The sequence below is a fragment of the Blennius ocellaris genome (genome assembly GCF_963422515.1).
Source record: "Blennius ocellaris genome assembly, chromosome: 3".
Taxonomy (NCBI): Eukaryota; Metazoa; Chordata; class Actinopteri; order Blenniiformes; family Blenniidae; genus Blennius; species Blennius ocellaris.
The window spans coordinates 24991640-25015626 of record NC_137652.1 but is presented as its reverse complement, the minus strand read 5'-3'; the positions used below and the strand labels follow the sequence as shown (position 1 = coordinate 25015626).

Sequence of the window (23987 nt, the reverse complement as noted above, 5' to 3'; positions counted from 1 at the left end):
AGTCCATCAACTCCAGATATATTTCAGGACATCATTAGACACAATGATGCATTTAAGTCATGGCGTCGACTTTATCGGCAGCCCGGAGCTATTGATGACTGCGAACCGTCCATCACTCTTCCCCATCACCAGCCTCATGTTTGATTTGCACATCAATTTTTCTGTCCACTCTCGACCATTCTGTGACCTCTCCACAAGTGACACTTCACAGATGGTCATTTTTCACCAACGGCAAGTCAATCTGGTGTGTGGATCACGACGCGCCACCTAGCCGACTGGTGTCTGTCTGTATGTCGGGGTGTCACGCTTTCAGCACATTTGTGTCGCTTCTTGAGTCGCCTGCAGACCAGCCAGTTTGGCCCAACCGTCACTCAGATGGACGGTAACGACTCTGACACTCCGCAGCCGCTCATCTCGAGCAAGGCAGCGCTTATAATTAGACGCTCAAACTTTCTCGGGACAGCAGAGGAATCTAATCTGTAATGTCTGCTGCAGTACAATTAAAACTATTACTGGGCTTGAATGGGTTTATAATGACCTTTCTGGGCAGTCTTTGTTTGGATACCATATTATTGTGGTTGTCAACTGGTTTTTTTGAGGGACACAATTTTCTTTTTACCATTTTAAACCTCGGCGACCACCCAACACACATTGTTCAATTATTAAAAAAAAAAAGACAGAACCTCATAACACACTATATATAAAATAGTTTCTTTGTTATATTAAATAAATAAATGACTCTCTTTTCTCTGAAGATAAACTCTTTGGGTTTTCACTCCATCTCGGGGTGTTTGATGGACTGGTGGTGCATCAGCTTGCACAATTTAATATTTTAATTCAACAGACGTTCACCGTATTCAGCTCTAATTATGTCCATTGCTTCTATGAAGCCTTTTTCTGTGTAAGTCTCTTGGTACATTCAGCTTCTTTTTTTTCCACGCGCCATGGAGAGTGGAATTAAGATTAGATCAAAATCTATATTTGCAGGTGACTCACACAATGAGTATATGATTATATTATTATTTCATATAAAAGATAAGAAAAAAAGGGATTGTGAAGCTTTTCAAAGACATCCATGGAGAATTTATCACACGATAGACATCTTTTCTAAATTGTTAACGATAGAATATTCCATAAGTTTAATCAGTTTCTCAATTTCTGTATATAAATAGCATTTATTAGTGTTTATTTATCAGCGATCCACTTTAAACTGTTTCAAACCTCAAAAAAGTACGTTTTGAAAAAGCCTTCATCACCAGTGTTGAAAACACAATAACAATGTTTCAATGAGCCCTCGGCAGGGTTTAGGTAATAGAATATGATGGTGTTTTTGGGAACAAAAACACATTTGGCTTCCTGAAAGAACATTTCCTGAGAAAGTCACAAAGTCATGCACTTCCTGCTCCACGGGAAGGTGCAGACATAAACGCCACTGACATTCTGCCCTTTTCAAATTAGAGCTGTGACTCTCTAACAAGTATCCGGGCCACTGATCCCCGACAGAGATGAAAGCAGCTTACAGCAGTACGTCTGCAATACACACTCACTACCTTCACTTTGACTTCACTTCAGGCAAACCCTGACCGCCGGAGAATGCGTTTGCACCATCGATAACACCACAACACATCTGTCGTCTTTTCACATCCGATTTGCATCGATAAAACTCGTTCTCGCTCAGATGAACCACCGCGTCGATTCTGTGGAATGAGGCTTTTACGCATTGAAACAGCCTCGGCCCACATCTGCTGCACTTTTCTTCTGCTCTCCATCAATTTCTGTGGTGAATATCAGCCACATTTTCAAGGGTGCGTGTCAGATTGTTCACACAGTCATTTGCATATTGTCACTCCACTTTCATTTGGAATCTGAAGCAACGAGTTACAAGAGAAAATGTGTGTATGTGTGTGTGTGTGTGTGTGTGTGTGTGTGTGTGGGGGGGGGGGGGGGGGGGGGGGGTTGCCATCCCTCTGGTTTTTTGTTGTACTAAATAATTTTTTTACCGCAGGGGCAATATACATTTCATCTCCCCTATAGCTCCTTCACCATCAGATGAATATCTTTTAAACTATAATTAACTCATGAATGAACAGTGAAATTCACCCAATTGACTCACGCATTGGATTTGATCTTATGCTATGTTATATTTTTTAGCTAAAAGCTTAACTTCCTGTAGAAAAGTCACATATTTCATTATCTAAAGGACTGTGACCACTAGACCATGTTACAATATGTAATTATTGTAATTTATTGTTTTCATTGAAATTATGTTCAAGTATATTTTGTCAAAAAAATGTTTTGGTGAGATAAATATCAGCTTAAAAATTGACTTATTATCTTTATCTTAATGCTCTTTGAATGTGAAGGGAAAACATCTACACAGAATCATTCTTATGCATCACAGATCACACCTTCTTTATATGTAAATTAGGGATGTGCCAATACCAATACCAGGATCAGGTCCCAGTACTTTTACTCGTAAAAGATCCCTGATACAACCTGGCGATTATTACTTGACATCACCCGTCAGCAGCAGGTAGATGAGAGAGGACGAGTGATGTCCGCGGTTCAGAAATTCATTAATATTAACAAGAAAGACCAAAGTAAGATTATGCTCTGCCAAAATATTCTGAGGAGGTGAAAGATAGTTTGTACAACACCAGCAACTTAATCACCAGAGGCTTTTGGACCAGCAGTCAGCCTGATGTCACTCATTATGGTATTCAATAAGTACTCATATGAGTACTCGGTATCAGCAAGTGCCTAAAGGTTAGTAATAGCTCTTATACTCATCCTTTAAAAAAGTGGTATCAGTGCATACCGTATGTATATATGTATTTAGCTTTACTCAGAATTAGGTTTTCAAAGTGTCTCAACTTCCTCGTTGCCTCTTTTCCAGTAGTTTTTAAATGTGTAATATCCAGTGTTGCGTCATCCATGCATAACGTCATTGTGAAAATACCCTGTGTGCCATTTTTCAATTCACTGTTCAGGTTTACTCGAAGATCTCTTACCTTAAAGGCATCGTGCTCGATGGCCCGCCACGGGTTCTGTAATAACAAATACACTTAAGGTCACAAATCTATGAAACACGGTAAGATAGGGCTCGCGGCTTAAAAATAGCCCCTTCCTGCTTCTTTTAATCTCTCTGGTCTCCAGTCGTCGTGATAAATGACAAAAGCGCCAGAGGATAATCGAAGGCTAAGGCTAGATCTGAGATCATGGGAGATGCTCTGAGCTGAGGAATATTTTAGTTTTTGTGACACAAGCAGGTTGAAGATTAAAAATATAAAACCCTTTCTAAAAAAAAAAAGAAAAGAGAGAAAAGAAAAAGAAAAAGAAAAAAAAAGATGTATGTGCGGATCAATTATCCCATCGCCCTGTTTCAGTGTGTTTCATACGGGGTAATTTGTCAAAGAAAGGCAGTAGATAGGAAGCTGGTCTGTTGTGCAGGACGCTCGCAGCAGAAGCTCCCCTGGGCTCAACGCTGCATCAGTGAACTATTTGTTTCAGACTCTAGAAGTTGTCTGCCCAGGCAACACCATCATTTGTCACTGTCATCAGGTGATACCACACCTCCACTTATTGAGGGGGATCTATATGGCAACCACATCTGGGAAAATTACTTCGATTTCTTGGGGTAATCAGTCCTTGTTAGCACAAACTCATATTTCTAAGGTCTTGTTCAACTCTCATACACTTGAGCAGCTGGGAAAGAGTTGAACGCCTCTGGCATAATTTCTTTTAGCTGTTATGAGGCACTGATAGCTCGTCGTACTCCTGCGACTGAGTTGATAACTGCAGATTAGTCCAGAACACAATAGGTATTATTAGGTTTTCGAAACTGTATAGCGAGGGCCACCTTATTCAAACTAGAGATGACTGGAAATCTCTGTCACTAATAACAAACATTTTGTTACTGAATGAGAATGTGAAAAAAAAAAAAAAACACCCAAAGAGCAAGAAAAAAGTAGGAGAATTGCAGGTAATCATCACAGTTTCCTTGACACCTAGAAGCTGCCTCATGGCTCGAAGCCAAAACAGAGAGCTTATTCCCACAGAGCAGAGCGCAACGCAAGAAACGAGGAAGAGGCGTGGCTGATATCACTCACTGGTGTCCCAATTATTTATATTGTGTATATTTATATATGAGACTCGGCCCGAGGACACGACTTAATCACTGTGACAAGATGCTGCTCGCTGTTCAAAACCAGCTTAGAGAGCGTCCACACATCCTTCTCATTTCACCACATCGCCTTGACGCGGATCAATTAGGGTTTGAATATTTCCTGTAGCTGCCCTTTAATTCAGTGTGGCTGTGTGCTCTGCGTGATTAATAGCAAGTACTTAGCTGGGAGACGTTAATACCGGAGTCTAAACCGGGACGTAGCAGCACCCAGGGCAGACGGGGTTAAAAGGAGCTCACCGCAAACTTTAAACAGAGGCTTACTTTCCACTTCACTTTACTGATGTGATCTTGGATTTAGTTTGAACACTTGGCAAAGCTGCGGCATCATTTTTAAAAGGTCTTTGTGTGTGTGTGTGTGTGTGTGTGTGTGTGTGTGTGTGTGTGTGTGTGTGTGTGTGTGTGTGTGTGTGTGTGTGTGTGTGTGTGTGTGTGTGTGTGTGTGTGTGTGTGTGTGTGTGTGTGTGTGTGTGTGTGTGTGTTACAGAGCCAGGCAGTGCAAATACAAAGGCAGATAAGAAGTGTGTGAGGCAGAAGGAGGTGGAGAAGGCTTTGATTGATTGTGCAGAAAGTGTGTATGCACATTTGTGTCCCCCCAGGAAATGAAAAACATGAATAAAAACTGAAGACGAGATAACCAGGATGTCACACTCGAGACGGATTCAGCCAGTGGCTGCATGTGATGAAGCCCACCCAGGGGACGAACTCATGACTTCACAGCTCCACTCTTTAAGATTTCAGACACACCACTGTTTGTTTGGGCTGTCGTTTTGGTCGGTAGTGGCACTGGCCTGATAGGAGCAAAGATTAGCAAGATTTTGATGGCATTGTGTCTGGAATCTGCAGACCCAGACTGAAGCTTTTTATATTAGTTTGGTCAACAGAAAAATTTAATAAATAAATATGATGCTCAATATGATGTCTGGATCCAGTTCAATGCAATAATAAAAAAAAAATATTGGCGTTAAATGGCATTAACCTGCTGGTCAAGTAGAATACAGCCCAGCATAGTGTGATTTAATTAAACTATCTGAATTCTTCAGCCTTCTTTCTTGTGGTGCAGAGAATACATAATGTCTATATTTTAACAAATCAAAACAATTGCTACAGAAAATGAATGTAATCTCAACATAAAGCCAATTGTAATGAAGCCTTCTGGTGCAAAACACAGTGAAATTTCCCCAAATCTTATAGCTGTTGATGCATTATGCATGTTTTTACAAACTCTTTCTGACAGAATGACTTTGAGATAGTTTGATAGAAATAAGGTAGCGAGCTTTCATGGCAGCAACACCCATATCTCAGCTCAGATCTCATTGTTGCGTTGTGTCCACTTCTCTTAAGACATCTTTTACAATTTGCCGGGTGATTTGGTGGCCGGATGGACCGGTTTTAGCCCACTGGCTTGATAATTAACACCCCAGCTGGTGTTCAGCAATACACAGCTGTGTGGCCATAGCTTTGTCTCATTTGACTTATAATGCATAACAATACATAATATAATATTAAGGTACTGTTAACCCCCTACAGTTTGCCTATCATCCAAACAGACCAGTGGACAATGCTGTGTCCACCCAGAACAACACCTTCAAGTACGCTGAAGACACAATACTGGGACTCATCACGGGTAGAGATGAATTTGGCTAAAGGACTGTCGTCAAAAACACAATTGTTTATGGAGAGGACAACAACCTTATCCTCAGTTTAGTCAAAACATGGGAGATTAGTGGTGAAATCAAGAAGAACGCCCCGCCTCTGTCTCCTGGAGTGTCCACACCAGTGAGCTGGTGAAGCTGGAGTGCATCCTCACTGGCAGCATCACTGCCTGGTATGGAGACACCACCCAAGCAGAGAGGAAGGCTCTCCAGAGGGTGCTTAAGACAGCAGAGGGGATTATTACGGCTGACCTTCCGTCTGCGGACCAATTATACACAGAACGCAAAAAAAAGCCAACAGCATAATCGAAGACACACATCATCCAGTTTCTCTCTCTCTCTCTCTCTTTCTCTCTCTCTCTCTCACACACACACCACACACACACACACACACACACACACACACCACACACACACACACACACACACACACACACACACACACACACACACACACACACACACACACACACACACACACACACACACACACAAAACTCGATTTCATAAGAGCTTCATCCCTGCCACAGTCAGACTGATCACAGATGCAAACTAATAAAGCACAATTCTGCAATATTGTGATCATTGTACATGTTCATGTTTTTTTAACTGTCTTTATATATGCATGTATCTGTTACATAACTTACCTATTGATCTGTGTCTAAATCCATATTTTTTTTTCATCTATTTATGTACATATGTGTTATCCCTGTGCATAACAGCCCCTATCCAACTCAATGCCTTGTACACCCCTGCCCCATCCCCATCTCCCGAGCCCTGCACAAAATAATATTATGTACTGAACTGTTTGTGTGAAATTGGCAATCAAACTATTGATTCCAGATAAAAACCGCAGTTTGATTACTTCCATGTATTTAAGTGTATATTCAATTCTCACAGCACTCTGATATGGGAAGGTTCAAGTTTGCTCACATTCAGTTTTCACACTTTAAAGTGGGGCTTTTCCCCTCTTCCCAGAACAGCTTGTGTATTCCTATAATCAGCACGAGAGTATTCGGAAGCTCCCACAGCAAGGTTACACACACAGGCTTTTTCACATCTTCATCCTCGAGGGTGTATGTTAATAAACACATTGCTTGCGGCATCATTGATGTTTATAGAAATCTGGAGTATCATTCTCATGTCTGCTTTGAGTTAAACCCTGATTGTCCGTCTCCGTGTGTGACTGTGACAATACTGACCTCCAGTGTGAGCGCAGGACAGAGATGCGCTCTGGATGGTGTGAGGCTTCAGCGACTACCACTTCTATATTCTTTCCAGCAATGTGACTTCCAACTGCTCATAAACTCGCCCACGATCCAAAAACAGACCTTTAAAAGTCTACATTTGTAGCGCGGCTGTTTTAACGACGGTCAGTTTGCGCGGATGATGCGCAAAAAGAAAACGCACGAAGAGCGCATCGACAGCAGCAGCAGCAGTCTATACTGTTCTTATCCTCCATCTCTAATAATAATAGGAGTTCTTTAAGAAGATAGGAAAACTGTTTGGTTAAATTTTTTTATTTTTTTTTTTATACACGCTTGATCTGTCTTGTCCTCTGATAATCGCTGCCATCTATCCTCCGGGGCGGAGCGCGTACCCGCTCGTTCCTTCTAATTAAAAGACACGTGGTTGCTACAAACCTCTCTCCGGACACAGCGGGAGGCGGAGGAGGAGGAGAGGAGGAGGTGGAGGAGGAGAGATGCGGGCGCAGTTGGGATGAGAGAAGACGCGTTGAGGAGGGCGCGCGCTTCCTGACCGTGGAAATTTTGCATCTCATCTTTGGAATAAGGACTTAAACAGACTTGAACATCCCAATCTCCTCTCACCACCTCCTCTATCTCTCGCTCTTTTCCCCCCTCTTCTTGCATGCGGGATGTGGAGGACTGCAGGTGGCGGGGAGGGAAAGAAAATGCCGTTTTTTGCTGATTTCTGTGGTGAAATGTGCGCGCAAGTCTCGCCGAGATATCTCTGCCTTTTATTTACGCACGTTTACATTTTTTAAAAGTCACAGTCTCGACTTGAAGATGGATTTCTTAAATTTTTCCAGCTTGGAGGAAAGGACAGAGGTGGAGAATATCTCCTCTAATTCCACATCTGAGAGCCAGTACAGCCAGCTCGCTATCTGGGGTCTGGCTGGACTTGTCAGCTTTCTCATTTTATTCACAATAGTCGGAAACGTTTTGGTTGTTATTGCTGTTTTAACCAGCAGAGCTCTGAAACCACCCCAAAACCTCTTTCTTGTCTCTCTGGCCAGTGCAGACATACTGGTAGCCACTCTGGTCATGCCCTTTTCACTGGCTAATGAACTTATGGGCTACTGGTTTTTTGGTAAGATCTGGTGTGACATCTATTTGGCTCTGGATGTTTTATTCTGCACCTCTTCGATTGTTCACCTGTGTGCTATTAGTTTGGACAGGTACTGGTCAGTGACACAGGCGGTCGAGTATAACTTAAAGAGAACACCTAAAAGAGTTAAAGGCATGATTGTGGTGGTTTGGTTGATTTCAGCAGTCATCTCGTTTCCCCCTCTGATATCGATGGATAAGACCAGCAGTGATGCCAATCCCCAGTGTGGTCTGAATGATGAGACCTGGTACATCCTCTACTCCAGCATCGGGTCCTTCTTTGCCCCCTGTGTTATCATGATCTTGGTCTACATTCGGATCTACCAGGTGGCAAAAACCCGGACGAGAACAATGTCAGAGAAGAAGAGGGACGTGGATTCACCATTGGAAAATGGGATGGACAAAGCTGAGCCCGGCATAGGCGGGTCTATAAAGTCCAGCAGGGGTGGGAGCATGAAAGACCAGGAGCGTGAGAACGGGCACTGTCAGGAGCAGGGGGTCCGAGCCTCTCTGCCAAACCATCAAACACCCTTCGACCGACCACGATGATGATTATGACGACAGCAGCTCGTCAGACGAGAAGCCCAAAAAATGTTCCCGTTCCTCGAAGCCCCACCACGAGGACAAGAAGGACAGGAAGTCCAGTCGGAAAAGCAGCTCCGCCTCCAAATACTCCAGCAGGAAATCCCGCGCCAGTTCCAAGTCCATGGAGCTGTTCTCGTCGCGTCGTAAACGTCGGAGCACCGTCAACCGCAAGAAAGTTTCTGCCGCACGTGAGAAACGGTTCACCTTTGTCCTCGCTGTCGTAATGGGCGTTTTCGTCGTGTGCTGGTTCCCGTTCTTCTTCTCCTACAGCCTGTATGGGATCTGTCGTGAACCGTGCGAGGTTCCTAAAACACTCTTTAAGTTCTTTTTCTGGATTGGCTATTGCAACAGCTCGCTGAATCCAGTCATCTACACCATCTTCAACCAGGACTTCCGCAGAGCTTTCCAGAAGATCCTCTGTAAGTCCTGGAAACGCTCTTTCTGAGAGAATCCTGCAAAGGAGTGGCTTTGAAGAAGGCAATTTCCCCTGCAGACATCATATTCACACTGGTCTGAGGCGTCTGATGAAGTGCCGGCCTGAGGTGCTTCGTCACCTCTACTTTCAGGGATTGTATCAGAGGTGAACGGATGGATAGAGAAATAAAACCTGAAGTACTAAAGTGGGCTTAAAATACAAGAGTACGCTCTTTAGTTGTCTTTCACTGGTGGACTGATGTGGACTTGGAGTCATTTCCCCACCTCGTTGACTTCTCACGGTTACTGTGATGCATGCCCGTCACAGTGGTCGCTCTCCAATGAAACTCACGGAAGGCAAAGAGTTTACAGCGATGATCAATTTACAATGTGACCTCATTCACTGAGTCTAATGCGATGGCCTTGACAATCTCCACACAAACCTTGTTTGTGACTTTGGATTATTGTACCTTTTTCCTGTCTCTTACTCAGTTTTTTTTTTTTCTTGACCTTTCTACGACGTCACACTCTCAATATGAGGACCAATGGGACGAAGGGGCTCCTTGCTTACTGCTAAAGTAGCAAAACTTGTTTCAGAAAAAACAAAAAGAAACTGTAGACTCATCCTGTAATCCACAGTCATGTTCCCTCTTCAGTGTTCTGTGTGAGGCTGGAAAAAAAAGTGAGAACTGTGAAACTCTTCATTAGTTTATCGCAAACCCGGGCTGGACGGCATGTACAGTAAGAGCTGCATCATCGGCACATTTCCTTTTCCAGGCATGTGTTTGCACCTTCCTCTCTTCTCTGAGAAAGAAGGTGGAGGCAGATGGGCATCTACTGAGGCATTTCACTGTGTGTGTGTGTGTGTGTGTGTGTGTGTGTGTGTGTGTGTGTGTGTGTGTGTGTGTGTGTGTGTGTGTGTGTGTGTGTGTGTGTGTGTGTGTGTGTGTGTGTGTGTGTGTGTAAAGAGAAGTGTTACGTGGATCTGTGTTGTGATGAAGTGAGCTGAAGCGTTTACCGCATCTTATTCAGTGTGTGTGCGCATGTGTGTGTGTGCGCACGTGTGTGTGTGCGCACGTGAGTGTGTGTGTGTGTGTGTGTGTGTGTGTGTGTGTGTGTGCGCGTGCGTGTAAGCCTGCTTGTTTCTCTCTGGTTCAGTGTTTGTTTTTTCATGTCATTTTCTTGTCACTTATCTTCTCTCACCGGTCAAAAAAGAAATAGAAACCTGAACACCTTACTGCTTCGTCTTCATGTTTGCTGTTTGCACATGCTTAAGAACAGATGTACACATTATTATCATACACACAAAAATATACAAAGGTATACAAAGGATTTATACTGCCAGAATCTTCATCTTTACAGCTCAAACATTTACAGCCAGAAGGGCTAATGCTACTTTTTTGCCCTCTGTCCTCTTGTGTAAATAACTAAAGGTAGTAAAGTATTATTAGTGTGGTGCCTCATAATCACACATGTATCGATATGATCACAAAAGAGATGTTTTGTTTGTATAATGAACAACACGCTGAGAGATTTTGATGTTGCACCAACTTCTGTCCTGTTTTTTTCTAAAAAGAACAAGTGTTTACTTCTCTGCTTTGAGCACATTTGAAAAGATCAAATAAAGACATGACGGAGTGCATGACTGCATTGCTCATTACTGTTAATCCAATGAGGTTACCCCCCCTCCCACCCCCAACCCCTTACTGGGTCACTATTATTCATAATAATTGCTGTGACTCAAAAAGTATGACGACGACTTATTTGTTTTAAAGGTTGCAGCCATTTTAAGGCGGATCCCATGGTGTGATGTTTTTCTAGCAGGATTTAGAGCCGAGGCGAAATTACTCGACTTGAAAACATGTGACGGAAATGTAAATGATATCAGAATAGACTTCAGATATTCGCAGCACGACAAAGTGAATTTCTGGGTCAACAATTCCACAACAGACTTCAGCTATTGTCTCGCATGCAAGTTTCCGTGACTGGATGTGACTGCAGGTATTTTGCCATTTTTACTGGAATGACTGCTTATTCTTCAACAATATTGTCAGGCTTTTGTTCACATTCAGCTTTTACGGCAATGCCTTCTTTTGGCCAGAACAGGAAAATCACTCAAATATAGGGACCCACCGATACCACTTTTTTAAGGACGAGTACAAATCCCAACCTTTAGCTATTTGCCAATACAAGTACCAATGTAATCAGGTTTGATTTATTCTTTATATGAAAACGATACACAAAGGCTATGCATTGCCATGAACACCATCCCTGAAGCTTCTGTGTCGAAACTAGACACACCTCCAACGGCCTCACGGCGTACAATACACCTGGGGCAGTCTAACGAGCAACATTGTGCTAACTATGCTGGCGCTTAATTTGCTGGTGTTGTACAAAATATATTTTTTGTATCCTCTTGAATTTTTAGCCAAACATCATTTACATTTAAGTCATACTTTTGTCATTCTCAATAGTATGAAAGAATCGCCACACTGCGGACATCGTTCGCGCTCTCTTACGTACCTCTGGGCGACGTTGATGTCGCATGACGCACGCAGTACTCGCCAGGTTGGATCAGTAGGAGTACTGTAGTGTCAGAACCCATACTGACCATAGGCATCGGTGCATGCCTACGAAATTTAATTGAATATCTAAGACCCTAATTCCTGAAGGATATCTCAATAGCCCATTATAGTACACCATTACAAGCCAATTATACAATCATATCAACAGCAAAGTGAGGCAAAAGAGGGAAAAAAGTTAAAGTATGTCTCAAACTGGGCTTCTCCTCCCTCTTAAAGATCCCCAGTACTATATTGAGTAGCACAGTGTTACAAAACAATGAGTTAATTCCACAAAAGTGCACTAAACATTACTTAATAGATGTTTAGAAATAGATTGTTACTGTAGTTTTCTGTGACCAATGCTGATGTTCAAGCACAGTTGTTTTTTTAGACATTTTTAAGATAAATATATCAGTCTGATGCAAATTGGAGACGGTTTGCTAAAAAGCATAGTTATTTTAGGGAACTCTACAAAAATAACACGCATCTCAATAATTAGCACAACTACTTTGATTTATGCAGCCTTTTTACTTGAGCGGAATGAGGGTTTGTTTATAAAACCAGTGTAAAAGGATGTGAAAGACTCATTATAATTTCTAATATGCTGGCTGTGGAATGAATGGGGATTAATTATTGTTCAGAAGGTGAAGTATTTTGTGCAAGTTGTTTTTAAAAACACAATCATTGTTAATTGCTTCACTTTATTCTCAGTTTATAGTAAGAAGTAAATGTTGTGTGTATTTGTATCGCTTCTACTGAGACTTTGTGACTGTTGATGAGTGTCTCACATGAATGTACCAGAATCAAAATTCACTTTGTACCTGAATCAACAACCCATGGTTGGAGTAAAGTAAATATGCAGCCTATTGTATAAAGTAGTTTATTAAAGCGAACATTAAAAATATTTAGAGCCCACAAGAAAAAATACAAATGCTTCTTTATTCATCATATTGCATGACTGCAAACAACATGTGTCCATCATTGACCCTTAATGATTCAGCAACCGATTCGATAGCAGTGCAACTGAACTGTAAAGACATTTATATCTAAGTTTTGATACATTTTCTCAAATGTGCACAACCCTCTATTTGTCTTCTACACCTAAAAGTCAACAAAGAAAGTTCATCCAAGCTGTAACGAGGACAGAAACCCCAGACATTCTCATGTCATTACACCAGAAACATGCAGGTGCAATTAGAACCAGAGGGATGAGAACTAAGCAGAAATGGTTAAAAAAAACAAATAGGATCAGAGAGTCTTTCTCCATATTATGTACGGATTTCTGGACTGTATCCATCCATCTTTAGTACTTTATCGAAATTCACGGTGAAACGGGCATCAAGACCAGTCAGGATACGTCCTGGATAGGACACATTCACACATTCTCACATGAACAATGAGTCATTACAGAGTCAGCAAATTATTTCAAATGCATGTTTCTGCACTGTTGGAGTAGGCTTTTGCAGTACTCGTGGACAATTAGCAGAATAATAAATAAGCAAGCTTTGCACAGAAAAGTAGTGAAGCTTGCGTGCTCCTGGAATCAAAAGCTCGATTTTGATATGAATGTATTGCATTTACTTGCAATATAGTATTCTAGTTTTCTGTCTTTATCTATTCTGTGGATCTCAGTAAATTCATCATTTCATGTATTTTTCATGTCGGGCCGCTAGTTAGTGCTGTTGTTTGTTTTTGTGATAAAACCACACTCACAGGCAGAGAACAACAAGCTATAAACATTGAAAATGGGAGTACATGGACATGTGTATGGACGGACAACCAAGTTGGATTGTCATTAAAGTGACTGTCAACGATAAAACTACCAAGTGCCAGGAGAATATGGACGGGGAGTCATGACACTCTGGAGGAAAAGCCTCAGTTTTTGCTCTTGAAATGTTGCTTGAATAGTAAACACTTGGCGAGCCCGGGCGAGAAATCTTTATGGAAAACTTTTGTTTCAATTTTCATATGACAATATGTTTAGTGCCTTTATCCTGGTTCAATATATGTCTAATATAAACACAAAAGAGCGTAGGAGCAGGGTACAAATTGACTCACATCAAAGATAAATAACTGCAAACAGCAGGTAGAGATGAACTTATTTGACCTGTTATCCAAATATCATGACTGAGACAAACACTACATCACCTTGTAATCCAGAAAATGTTGTTATAAGCATGTTATAGTAAAGCTACTGTATGACACAGAGAGTATGGTATCCTCATACACAACTAAGACTCTAAAATCCGATTATGAAACAACTTATCTCTGTGCCCATCACCAGGGCGAGCCAGACCCTGCAGGGAGGGGCTGAGCTGTATTCGCATCAAATGATAAAGACCAAAGCAGCAGTGAGGGAGAGCTTTGAAAAATGAAAGTTGATGTGAGTCTGAGGACTGAGCACTCCCAGCCACATTAACAGGGTGGTGTCTCCATTTGTCTCTGTTCAGAGGAACCATTTCAGCCACTTCTCCTTTTGGTTATCAGCCACGAAGAGGGCGGTAATATACAGTAAAATTAAAGGCATCTGTCACTGCATTAACAGTTAAAATGTCCACTGTTATCACTGGAAAACATCTCCTCTGTGGGACAGATTACTTCTCCATGCTGACGTCGTGATCAGAAATGTAACCGCACGCCCAGGCTTGGGAAACTTTCTGCAGAGTGTGCATGTTCTGCCTTTGCATGCATGAGTTTATTTTGGTTATTCCAGTTTACTTCTCCAGTTAAAAATTACATGTTTAAAACAAATTGATGATTCTAAGGCTCTTTTTAAATGACAACGGTACCTGGAGCCACTTACACTAAAGCTATTTGAAAACAGTCACTGTAACAACAATCCAACTCGGTCATCTGTCCATACGAATGTCTGTGTAATCCCGGTGTTGATGTTTATAGTGTGTTGTTCTCTGCTCATATATGTTTGTGGTTTTATTACAAAAAATGCCCAACAACAAACAGTCATGGCTCAACATGAAAATTAAATAGTCTTCAGCGGTGAAGTTGTAAATGTTGCAGTGTGAAAGGGAAACTTTCCTTCAACAAAAACTGAAATATGACACCTTTTCACTCGAAACATCTAAACAGGGTCTACGTAAGAACTGTCCTACACATTTTCATTCGGGGGTCACAAACAGCCCAATATTGTTTGTTAACCTTATAATTCAAACTTTGTTGTGTGGCAGAGTATATGTGATGAAAATGTCTACAATCACTCCAGAAAGTGACGAGCATCTCAACTTAAAACCAATTTTAATAAAACCTCCTGTTGCAAAATACTATGAAATGTCTAGATAAATACTCGTTTTATGCATGTTCGTACAAACACCCCTCCTGACAGCGTGGCTTTGAGGCTCGTTTGATAGCAACGAGGGAGCTCGCTTTCATGGCAGCATCACTGAAATCTCAGCTCGTGTCTCAGTGTTGTGCTGAAGGCTGGTTTTGGCACACAGGCCTTATGTTTGACACCCCTCCTCTAAATGGTCTTCAGATTGTCTGTTTGTCCTGTGAAGGACTGTCCTCCTGTGTTCAACCAGATTCACTAAGCTGGATAAAACAGTATGGAAGAAGGATCAGCACATTAAATTCACCAGTCCGCGCTGTGTGAGTCCTCTATTCTGTATTATTATAATCATCATGTCACTTCCCTGAATGTGCACCAGCAGTCTGCTTCTCATTAAAATGTGCGCACCGCATCGTAAGAACATTTACATATCAGCTTCTTAAGATGTTTACAGCTGATTTTATGCAGGAAATCTGTGCAATTACTATATTTTCTTTGTGTTCGTTCATGCATTAGCAATCTTCCCCCAAAGCTCATCACTTCGCTGTTTAAACTAGATATTTGTATGGATATTGCTTTGTATGATGAGTCCTCTCTGATTAATATAAATTCATAAACTGGTGGTGGTGATGGTCACCTGAGCAGGTGTTATCGCATCACCTAACGTGAGTCAGCAGAGGGAAAATCACTCTGAGAAGAAAAATAATATCGCTGGTGTTTGTTTTGCAGTGTACATCAGGTTATGAAGATCTTCCACCGTTAAACCATTCAACCAAACTGAATCGTCACCTCCTGTTTCGTTCTGGGGCGCAACGGAGCCACTTTTGTTAAAAAACAAGCAGAAGAAAATGTGTGTAATTACATTCTGAAGTGAGATAAGGAGCAGATACAAAGTGTGGGCTCTGGTTCAAGTTTATGCCTCCTGTGTGGTTTGTCCTGCTGTCGGGCTCAGTGTGACCATCTGCTGTCCTCAACACAACCATGCCACTCCTGCTCATCAATATCCAAACAGTGAGATGGAATCAAATCAACTGTATCAATTTAATACCGAATGAGACCATCAGACTTCCACAAAATACACAAACACATACATTTACCCTTCTTCATAACATGATAGCCAAACGATTCACATGGAGCAGACATGGTTTCCCAATTAAGGCTCCGTTTACGCGGCAAAGTTTCAAGTGTAAAAGCATCGTTTCTGCGTTTTTGTTCAGGAAATGTTTCACGTTTACATGATGTCCATTTTGAAACACTGAAAACAATGTCATTTTCATGTTGGGCCAGTAGTGGGTGCTGTGGTTTTTGTTATGAAACTACGGTAAGGGAACAACACACTGGCAAGTATACTGACAACAACAACAGCAAACCTTTACATTTTAATTGTAAATGTTATTATGGCAATATTTTACCACTCAAGATGAAAATGGGCTGAATCTGAATGTGGCACCTGAACTAAAATGTGTTTGACACCTCTACTTTAAATAACTCTTGTAACTCAGTATATGGCACAAGTGTTCATTTATACTTTGATGATCATTAACACATTTTACGTTTTGAAAAAAATTGAAGAAATTAAGGTGCCCCCCCCAAAAATAAAATAAAAACAAAAACCAATAATCTGTCCAATAAAGAGCTATGAATGATTTTTTGCTCCATGTTCATCATTCAAACATTTGTGCTACACACTGCTTCAATGTCCCACTTTGCACCATCTTAACCGTAATTTTGTTGTCCATCTTTGGCTGTATTTTCTGGTATTTCTAATATCGCAAAGATTGAAGAGTAAGAAAAAATTTAATTTAAAGTTAGCATGTTTAATTCAATGTATGCATTTGTTTGCATTAATAATGAAAATGTACAAGTAACAATATATCAAGCATATTGAATAATTTATATTAAGTACATGTTGAAATATGCATGTTAAATTAGCCGTTTTTGTTTATTTTATAAATCTTAAGAACAATCTTTCAATTTAACACAAAAAAGGCCATCTGAAATTATCTTTTCCATAAAGACTCTTTTTAGACAGACTGTATGTTGGTAAAATCTGGAGACCATCGAGTGATTAATGGAGATAAAGGTGAGGAAGATGAAACCCATAAGAACAAAAACATGTGACTGTATGTATGTATGATCTAAACAGTGGAGTTACTCTACACTTTCATTCTTTATAACACGTACAGGTGTTATTTGACAAAATCCCTAACTTTTACCTCACATCCCCTCAGAAAACTTTTTTCCCCCCCAAACAGTTTGAGATGTTACATCACAGACGCTGTGTGAATGAAATGAAGCAATTTCCCGCTCTGCTCGGAGCCGAGCGCGGCTCCCCTGCTGCCTGGGAGCGTGTCGCAGAGCAACTTTCTCACTTCCTTTAATGCATCATTTAGTGTATCCTCCCGAGATGCTACTGCTTTGTGTACTGGCCACACTGGATGTGTGCGCATTGTTGTTACTACGCTTAATGGGAGCTTTTAATCGGCTCGTTTGATTGTATTAAACATTTACATGACAAAGTTTTTAGTGAAAGTTCAATGTATTTACTTTTTCGTGTCAGATATATTTCACATTTACATGGCAAAAGAAGAAATGCTGACTGTGAGCTATTCATCATCAGTTCCTTAATGCAATAATCTCCAAACTGAATGTAATCTCACTGTTTGAATAGGGTGTTATTATCATCATAAGCATTATCCTGGTTTAAACTGAGTATCAAAGGCAGTGGGAAAAAAAAGCCTCATTTTCAGTGGCTCTGAGCACCGTTGTCGCATAAACAAACACCCGAAAATGAAAGTTTTGTGTTTTCACTTGAAATCGCTGCTGTATAAATGGGCCCTGAACCAAACGCTCTGGCAGCAGTGACAGAAGTGTGTATTTTTCTCCTGATAAAAAGCTCTGATCTTCAGAGACATTTGACTGCAGCCGGCGGTCTCACCTGGGTGAGAGTTCAAGAGGGAGCTGGGATAATTACAACACACCCAACACATCCCCGCCGCTCACATAGTCATTTATTTACTGAACGACCGCTTTCATGGCGGCCCCGCCATCGGTAAAGTGCTCGCTGTGTCAGCGGGTCACATCCAAGGGCTTCACAGCATAACCATCATGAAAGATGCAAACAGGGATTCAATGCCGGCATGCATTCATTTTTAAATCCAAGCTATCCTGACGATATTTAATAAGCTTTCAGGTTTTGTTTTTTCATTTCCCGTACTTATATTTTGATCTGTTTTATCTTGTTCAGGTAAGTAAGTAAGTAACGTGTATTTATTTAGTACCTTTCGCAGTCAAAAAGCCACAAAGTGCTTCACAACACAAAATCATAACAGCCCAAAAGTAGCTTCAGTCAGATGTTTGGTTGAAACATCAAGCTGGTTTCAGACTTAATCATTGACTGACAAATCTAACTTAATCAATTCAGTGGTAACGTAATTAAACTGGCTCAAAAAGTAAATATTTGTCAGGGAACATGCACAAGCTTTGTAATAAACAGTGATGTTTTTGGAAAATAACCAACAGAAAGTTGGAGTGGACAAACAGATTATCAGACACAAAACCCACCGAAAACATTTTTAATGCCCGTTGTTAGAGGTTATTTCAAAGATTTATTTCACTGCTCTTTTCAAATCCGACTCTACCTCGATTCGGGGTTGAAGCCTTTGCTGCTCACATGAGACAAGTTCATTCTTTGACGAGACAATATAAAGGAGATGTATTCATGCAGTGAGCTTCAACAGCATCAATCTTTAAAGTGCTGCACTGTGCTGCCTTTCTCCAGTGCCGGTGACGATGACGATGAAGAAGAAGATTATGATGATGATGCCTTCATTTCAGCCTGACCTCCTGGATCTACCATCTTCTCTGCCTCCCTCACACATGCCATCAGTTTGGCTGATCTGCGTGACACGTTAGTGGGTGGCAAATGGCAAATCAAAGCTCACCAGATTGTAAAGCAGCTCATCTTTCAAGGGGAACTCACTTCTCCTGCAACTAAGTTTTGAAGCTCAACTCCCTGAGACGTGCTGTAGTAAGTTTTCAAATTTGAGCGGGGGCAGCTGCCACTGGTTCAGTTCAGCAGGTGTGTTTTGTCATTTTTGGGCAGATTTGTGGCACTGCCTCCGTTCTTTTTGCTGAGAGATACTTTCAGCTGAGCTGCTTTAATCTATGAAAACCTGAGGGACAATGTCATTCCAGCTCTCTTCCTGCCCACGACTGTCTTTAATTCCATATTCCCTCTTTCAAATAGCCTTCCATTGTGACGCACCCCATAGACCAGGAGTGTCATACAGGTGACCCCAGGGCCAGAACCGGCCCACAAAGAGGCTCCAATCCAACCCTCGAAGGCACCAAGCAGATTGTAAAAATTGGCAAGAAACTTCCTTTTCACTCGAAAAAAACATTGTCACGTAAACAAAGCCCAAAGTTGAAGGTCATGACACTATTTTACCGGTGCTGTCTCCACATTTGTTTGACATTTTCTTTTCTTAGAACACACAGACATAATTAGACAGAGGAGCTGTTCGAAGAATTTTTTTTTCTCCAATTAACTGCATGTGACTGCATGTGGATATCATGTGAAATGTTATCATCGGCTTGCGCCATTCTTCTCCTGCACACTGGAGCTGAGGCACGCACTACTGACAATAGGTTCACTGTTCAGTGACTTTACACCAACAAAGATGGATGCAGATGTACGGCAGCAGGCTTGTAAACACGGAGCAACGCTGTGATGGATTTGAAACAGATTATAGTCGAGGAAGTCGGGAGAAGCAACATTATTATTCACAAGAAAATCTGCATCTTCCTATTCTTTCACATACTGAAAGGGTTATTCCCATAATATATACGAAATATCCTAATGGCACACCCAAATATGTTTTTAAAAAAGCATATTTGTTTAAAAAAATGTAGGTCTGCTGCAAATCCCTAAATGCTATCACATTTGTTCATTATGTACGGTGACCCTGGGTGATAAATGCAATGTATTATCATTATTGCACATTTTACATGTGCAATTGTTGAAAGGTAATTAGCTGGCTTAGCACACAGTCATGGAATAAAGGTATACTGGTATTAAGTACTCAATTTTTTTAATTACAAGGTGGCCGACTTTCACATTAAATGCATTTTTGACTGTAAAATGATCCCCCTGTTACAACTATGACATCATTTTTTACCGAAAACACCATTTCATTGTGAATGAATATTAGCACCACCCTAACAAGAAGATGGCCTTATAATTAGTTATCTTTCTTCACATGTTTTTTATTGAATATTTCATTTCTACAAATGAACAGAATCACTAAATGTTTTGTTTTTTTCTTTTGAATTGCTATATAAAACTTTACAAGTATTAGGAGGATATGGGCATGCTGAACATGAACATGCTGTCTCCATAATACAGAAAGCAAAGCTCGTAAAGTCAGCAGCGGGATTAAAAATGGCGGCATGTCATGATAAATAGAAAGAGGAATCTATCAAAAAGAAAAAAAAAGAGTGAACCATGAGAAATACATAGAATATGTGTGTGAGTCTCAGAGGAAATGAAATAATCATTACAGAATATAACAAAGAGACTGTATTTCATATACACAGTGTTATAAGCCTCCTTCAACTTTTTCTCGGTAATTGTAAAGGGTGTGGCCGAGGTGGTCCGTAAGAATGTGGGCCCCTCAAGTAAAAGCTTAAAAATCACTCCTGTATAATATCAATTCCTGGTATAGCTCAGCTAATTTGATTTGGAGAGATGTGTCACACTGATGAGCTCATCCCGTTTTCTGTTGAGTTGGCAGCCATAATCAGTCAAATATGCTGTTTGGGGGGGGGGGGTTAATGCAAAATTGTGGGGAATCTCCTATAAAACAGCATCCCATAAATACATTTCTAAAAAAAAATTTGATCTTTCTTTGCTCAATAAAGGCAAATGTGTTGTCCTTAAAAAGGTCATTGGAACATTTTGAGACCTATCTGTGTCAGTTATTGAATGTTATATCTTAATCTGATTGGGAAAAAAGGTCAATATCTTATTTTCAATCAATTGACTTACAATGTCCAATCTGTCTTTCAGACAAAACTCCCCTCCAATCTATGTTTTCACACTGGTTTTCATCTCAAACAACAACGAAAAAAGTGTTCTTTGAACAAGAACTTAAAACAAATTTCACAGAGAGCCAATATTAAAATCTGGCAGCCATGCAATCATCACAACAGGATCTATTTAATCGACACTAAAACTGCCAGAAGCCATACTTCGGAGTAGCATTACTATTTCTCCATGTTTGCTGAGCATAAAATAGAGAGACGGCAGCTGCTTTAAGCGAGTCCTTCAATTCACAACAAAAAATCTCCTGCAGACGAGTGTAATCCAGCTGAAGAGCTACAGCCAATGAATCGATGGCTTTAAATTAAACACGGTTGACCCAGAGATTGTGCTTTACCTTTTGAAAAGCACAGAGCTGCCACCACTGCATGCCATTACCTCTGCGTCACTTTTTGCCATTGTTTTGTTTTGTTTTTTTTCTCCCCACAGGTAGTACTGGGTGGAAAAGCTCAAAAGTTCCTGGAGGCTAGGGTTAGCTGTCAAATAAACCTGCACCGTGTCGAGTGATGTTCTTTCCTCTGTGAACCAAGCCGCTCAACCCTCAGCTGCCGCCTCCGTTTGTGCTGCAGGTGTTTTTACCATCAGACACCTCAGGTAAGGCTCATTTCTGTTGCGAAGGTCTTCAGACTGAGCAACATCAACACAATCAATTAAATCGAACTGAAGATCAAAGCTTCTAGTATAGGGAGTGAAGCCACAGTTTGAGAGAGCTCACTCAAGGTGTGTTCATTGCCCAGGGACTTTCATTTGGTTTGATTCACTCCAAACACACACTGATGAGAAATTTAAAAAGCACACACAGAAAACTCTGCTCATCGACTGGCTCGGTACAAAAATGCAACTCAATCCATGCAGCAGCAACAATTCAGTGCTGTTCTTGGGTTTTTGTTTTTACTAGACGCTTCCCAGTATGAGGAGCAGTCATGGACATGAGACATCCAGCATGTGGCCCTGCACGCATAAAGAAAGAAGTTGTAACACAACAACTTATGAGCCACTCTAACGTGCTGCTATGGTTACACAGCTCACGTTCTGTATTTGGCCCGCCAGCATTTCACACGGAACGTGAACTGCACCCGCATGCAGACCAACGTTTCCAAGTGCACCAGAGTATGGCTGACCTTTCACTGCATAAACAAAGCCGACTATCTTCGAAGACAAAAACTAAATTGCATGAGAAGTGCTGCGAGATTACAAAAATGAATGGAAAATATACTGTGCAGGAAATGCTCGAATAGAATGGAATAGATAGACAGAGGTATTCTAATGTATTTTTTTGTCCAATGTTGGAGAGGACACTGTGTAATGCTTCTTTCCTCTCGTCTACTAGTGTTATAAGTAAGCCTTTTCTATGGTGTAATTATTTCACGTTAATTTTAGCAAAAAGGTTAAAAGAAATAAGAAGAAAAGAATAAACATGTAAAAATACATGACATTTACAAATCAAAGAGAAAAACATAATTTCCCTCTGGAAAAATGTAGAGAGTATTTGATGTACTACCATATTTCAAAAGTAGGGGGATACACTGTTATTTTGTTGTTGTTAGCTTGTATTACAGAATAAAGAATATAGAAAAAGCTGTGGAAGCTGCGTGCTCAGCACCGCCCGCTACAGTGACGCAGATGTACTGATCATCTCACTTCCTGACTTTTAATTGAAAACACAACATTTTCAAGTGAAAATACAAAACCTCTTTTGCATTTAAGGGTGTCTGTTTACATGACAACGGGACTCGGTGCCACCGAAAACATGATTGAACTCTGTCTCCATGGAAACGGGGCAAATGCTGCTACTGTGCATGCGCACCACGGGCATAGTAAATAGTTCTTCTGCACAAGTAGATGGAAAATAACAACAATGTTTCCTCCAGAGTGTCATGACTCCCAGTCCATATTCTCCTGAGACTTCACAGTCACTGTAATGACAATCCAACTTGGTTGTCGTAGGAATGGACGCACAGTTTGAAGCTGCCCCACTGGCTTTATTAGCATCATGAAACTGATGATAAAACGATTGAAGCGTTTGGGATTACACAGACATGTATTCAGTCAAACTATTATATTTTGATGACTTGTTGTTGTCCTTGTTATGACAACAGGTAAAGCTCTTCCTCATCTGTTCCCTCGAAGATATGCCGACTGACTTCTGGTTCTGTCATCTTAACTCTACCTAAAAGATCGATGTTCATCTCAGCATTTGGTTGTCAGCAAAACCACCGACTTCACTACATTTCTAGGAATTCCTTGAACTACTGAGGGTTTTCTCCCCTCTATATGTGTTGTGTAATTAAAGCTGCTTCTCTGAGATAAAACCTCACACACACACACACACACACACACACACACACACACACACACACACACACACACACACACACACACACACACACACACACACACACACACACACACACACACACACACACACACACACACACACACACACACACACACACACATGACTTGAGGATATTAGCATGAGATATGTTGAGCAGTAAAGTGACTGAGAATAGAAATGGTGTCGTCGACCTATCTCTCACTCGGCTGTGTAACAAACGGAGCTCTATCAGGGAAGGAGAAAAGGGCTCTGTAATGCTTGTCATGTTCATACCTTTAAGCAAAGAGAGTGTGACTAACACCACGTAATTTGTCATGCTTCCTATCAGGGTGTCTGATGTGTTACAACACTGGAGGCACGGCTGCTGGAAAGCAAATACAAATGAGAAAGTGGAAGCGAATACAAAAGTAAGGCATCGGTGAAAGAGTAAGTTGAAGATGAGTCAAAAGGTAAATATGAAGTTCAGGAGAGTCATTTGAAAAACGGGAAAATCAATTTGTCAATCTGTCACATT

At 41.0% G+C, this 23987-nt stretch overlaps 1 protein-coding gene across 1 annotated transcript; it reads left to right on the top strand.

Annotated features, from left to right (window-relative positions):
- Positions 1 to 7865: 7865 nt before the first annotated feature.
- Positions 7866 to 9216, top strand: adra2c (adrenoceptor alpha 2C; the record flags this gene model as incomplete). The annotated part of the gene is given in 2 exon segments (XM_080521157.1): positions 7866 to 8722; positions 8724 to 9216. Coding segments are annotated over 2 exon segments (1350 nt in total).
- Between the last annotated feature and the right edge of the window lie 14771 nt (positions 9217 to 23987).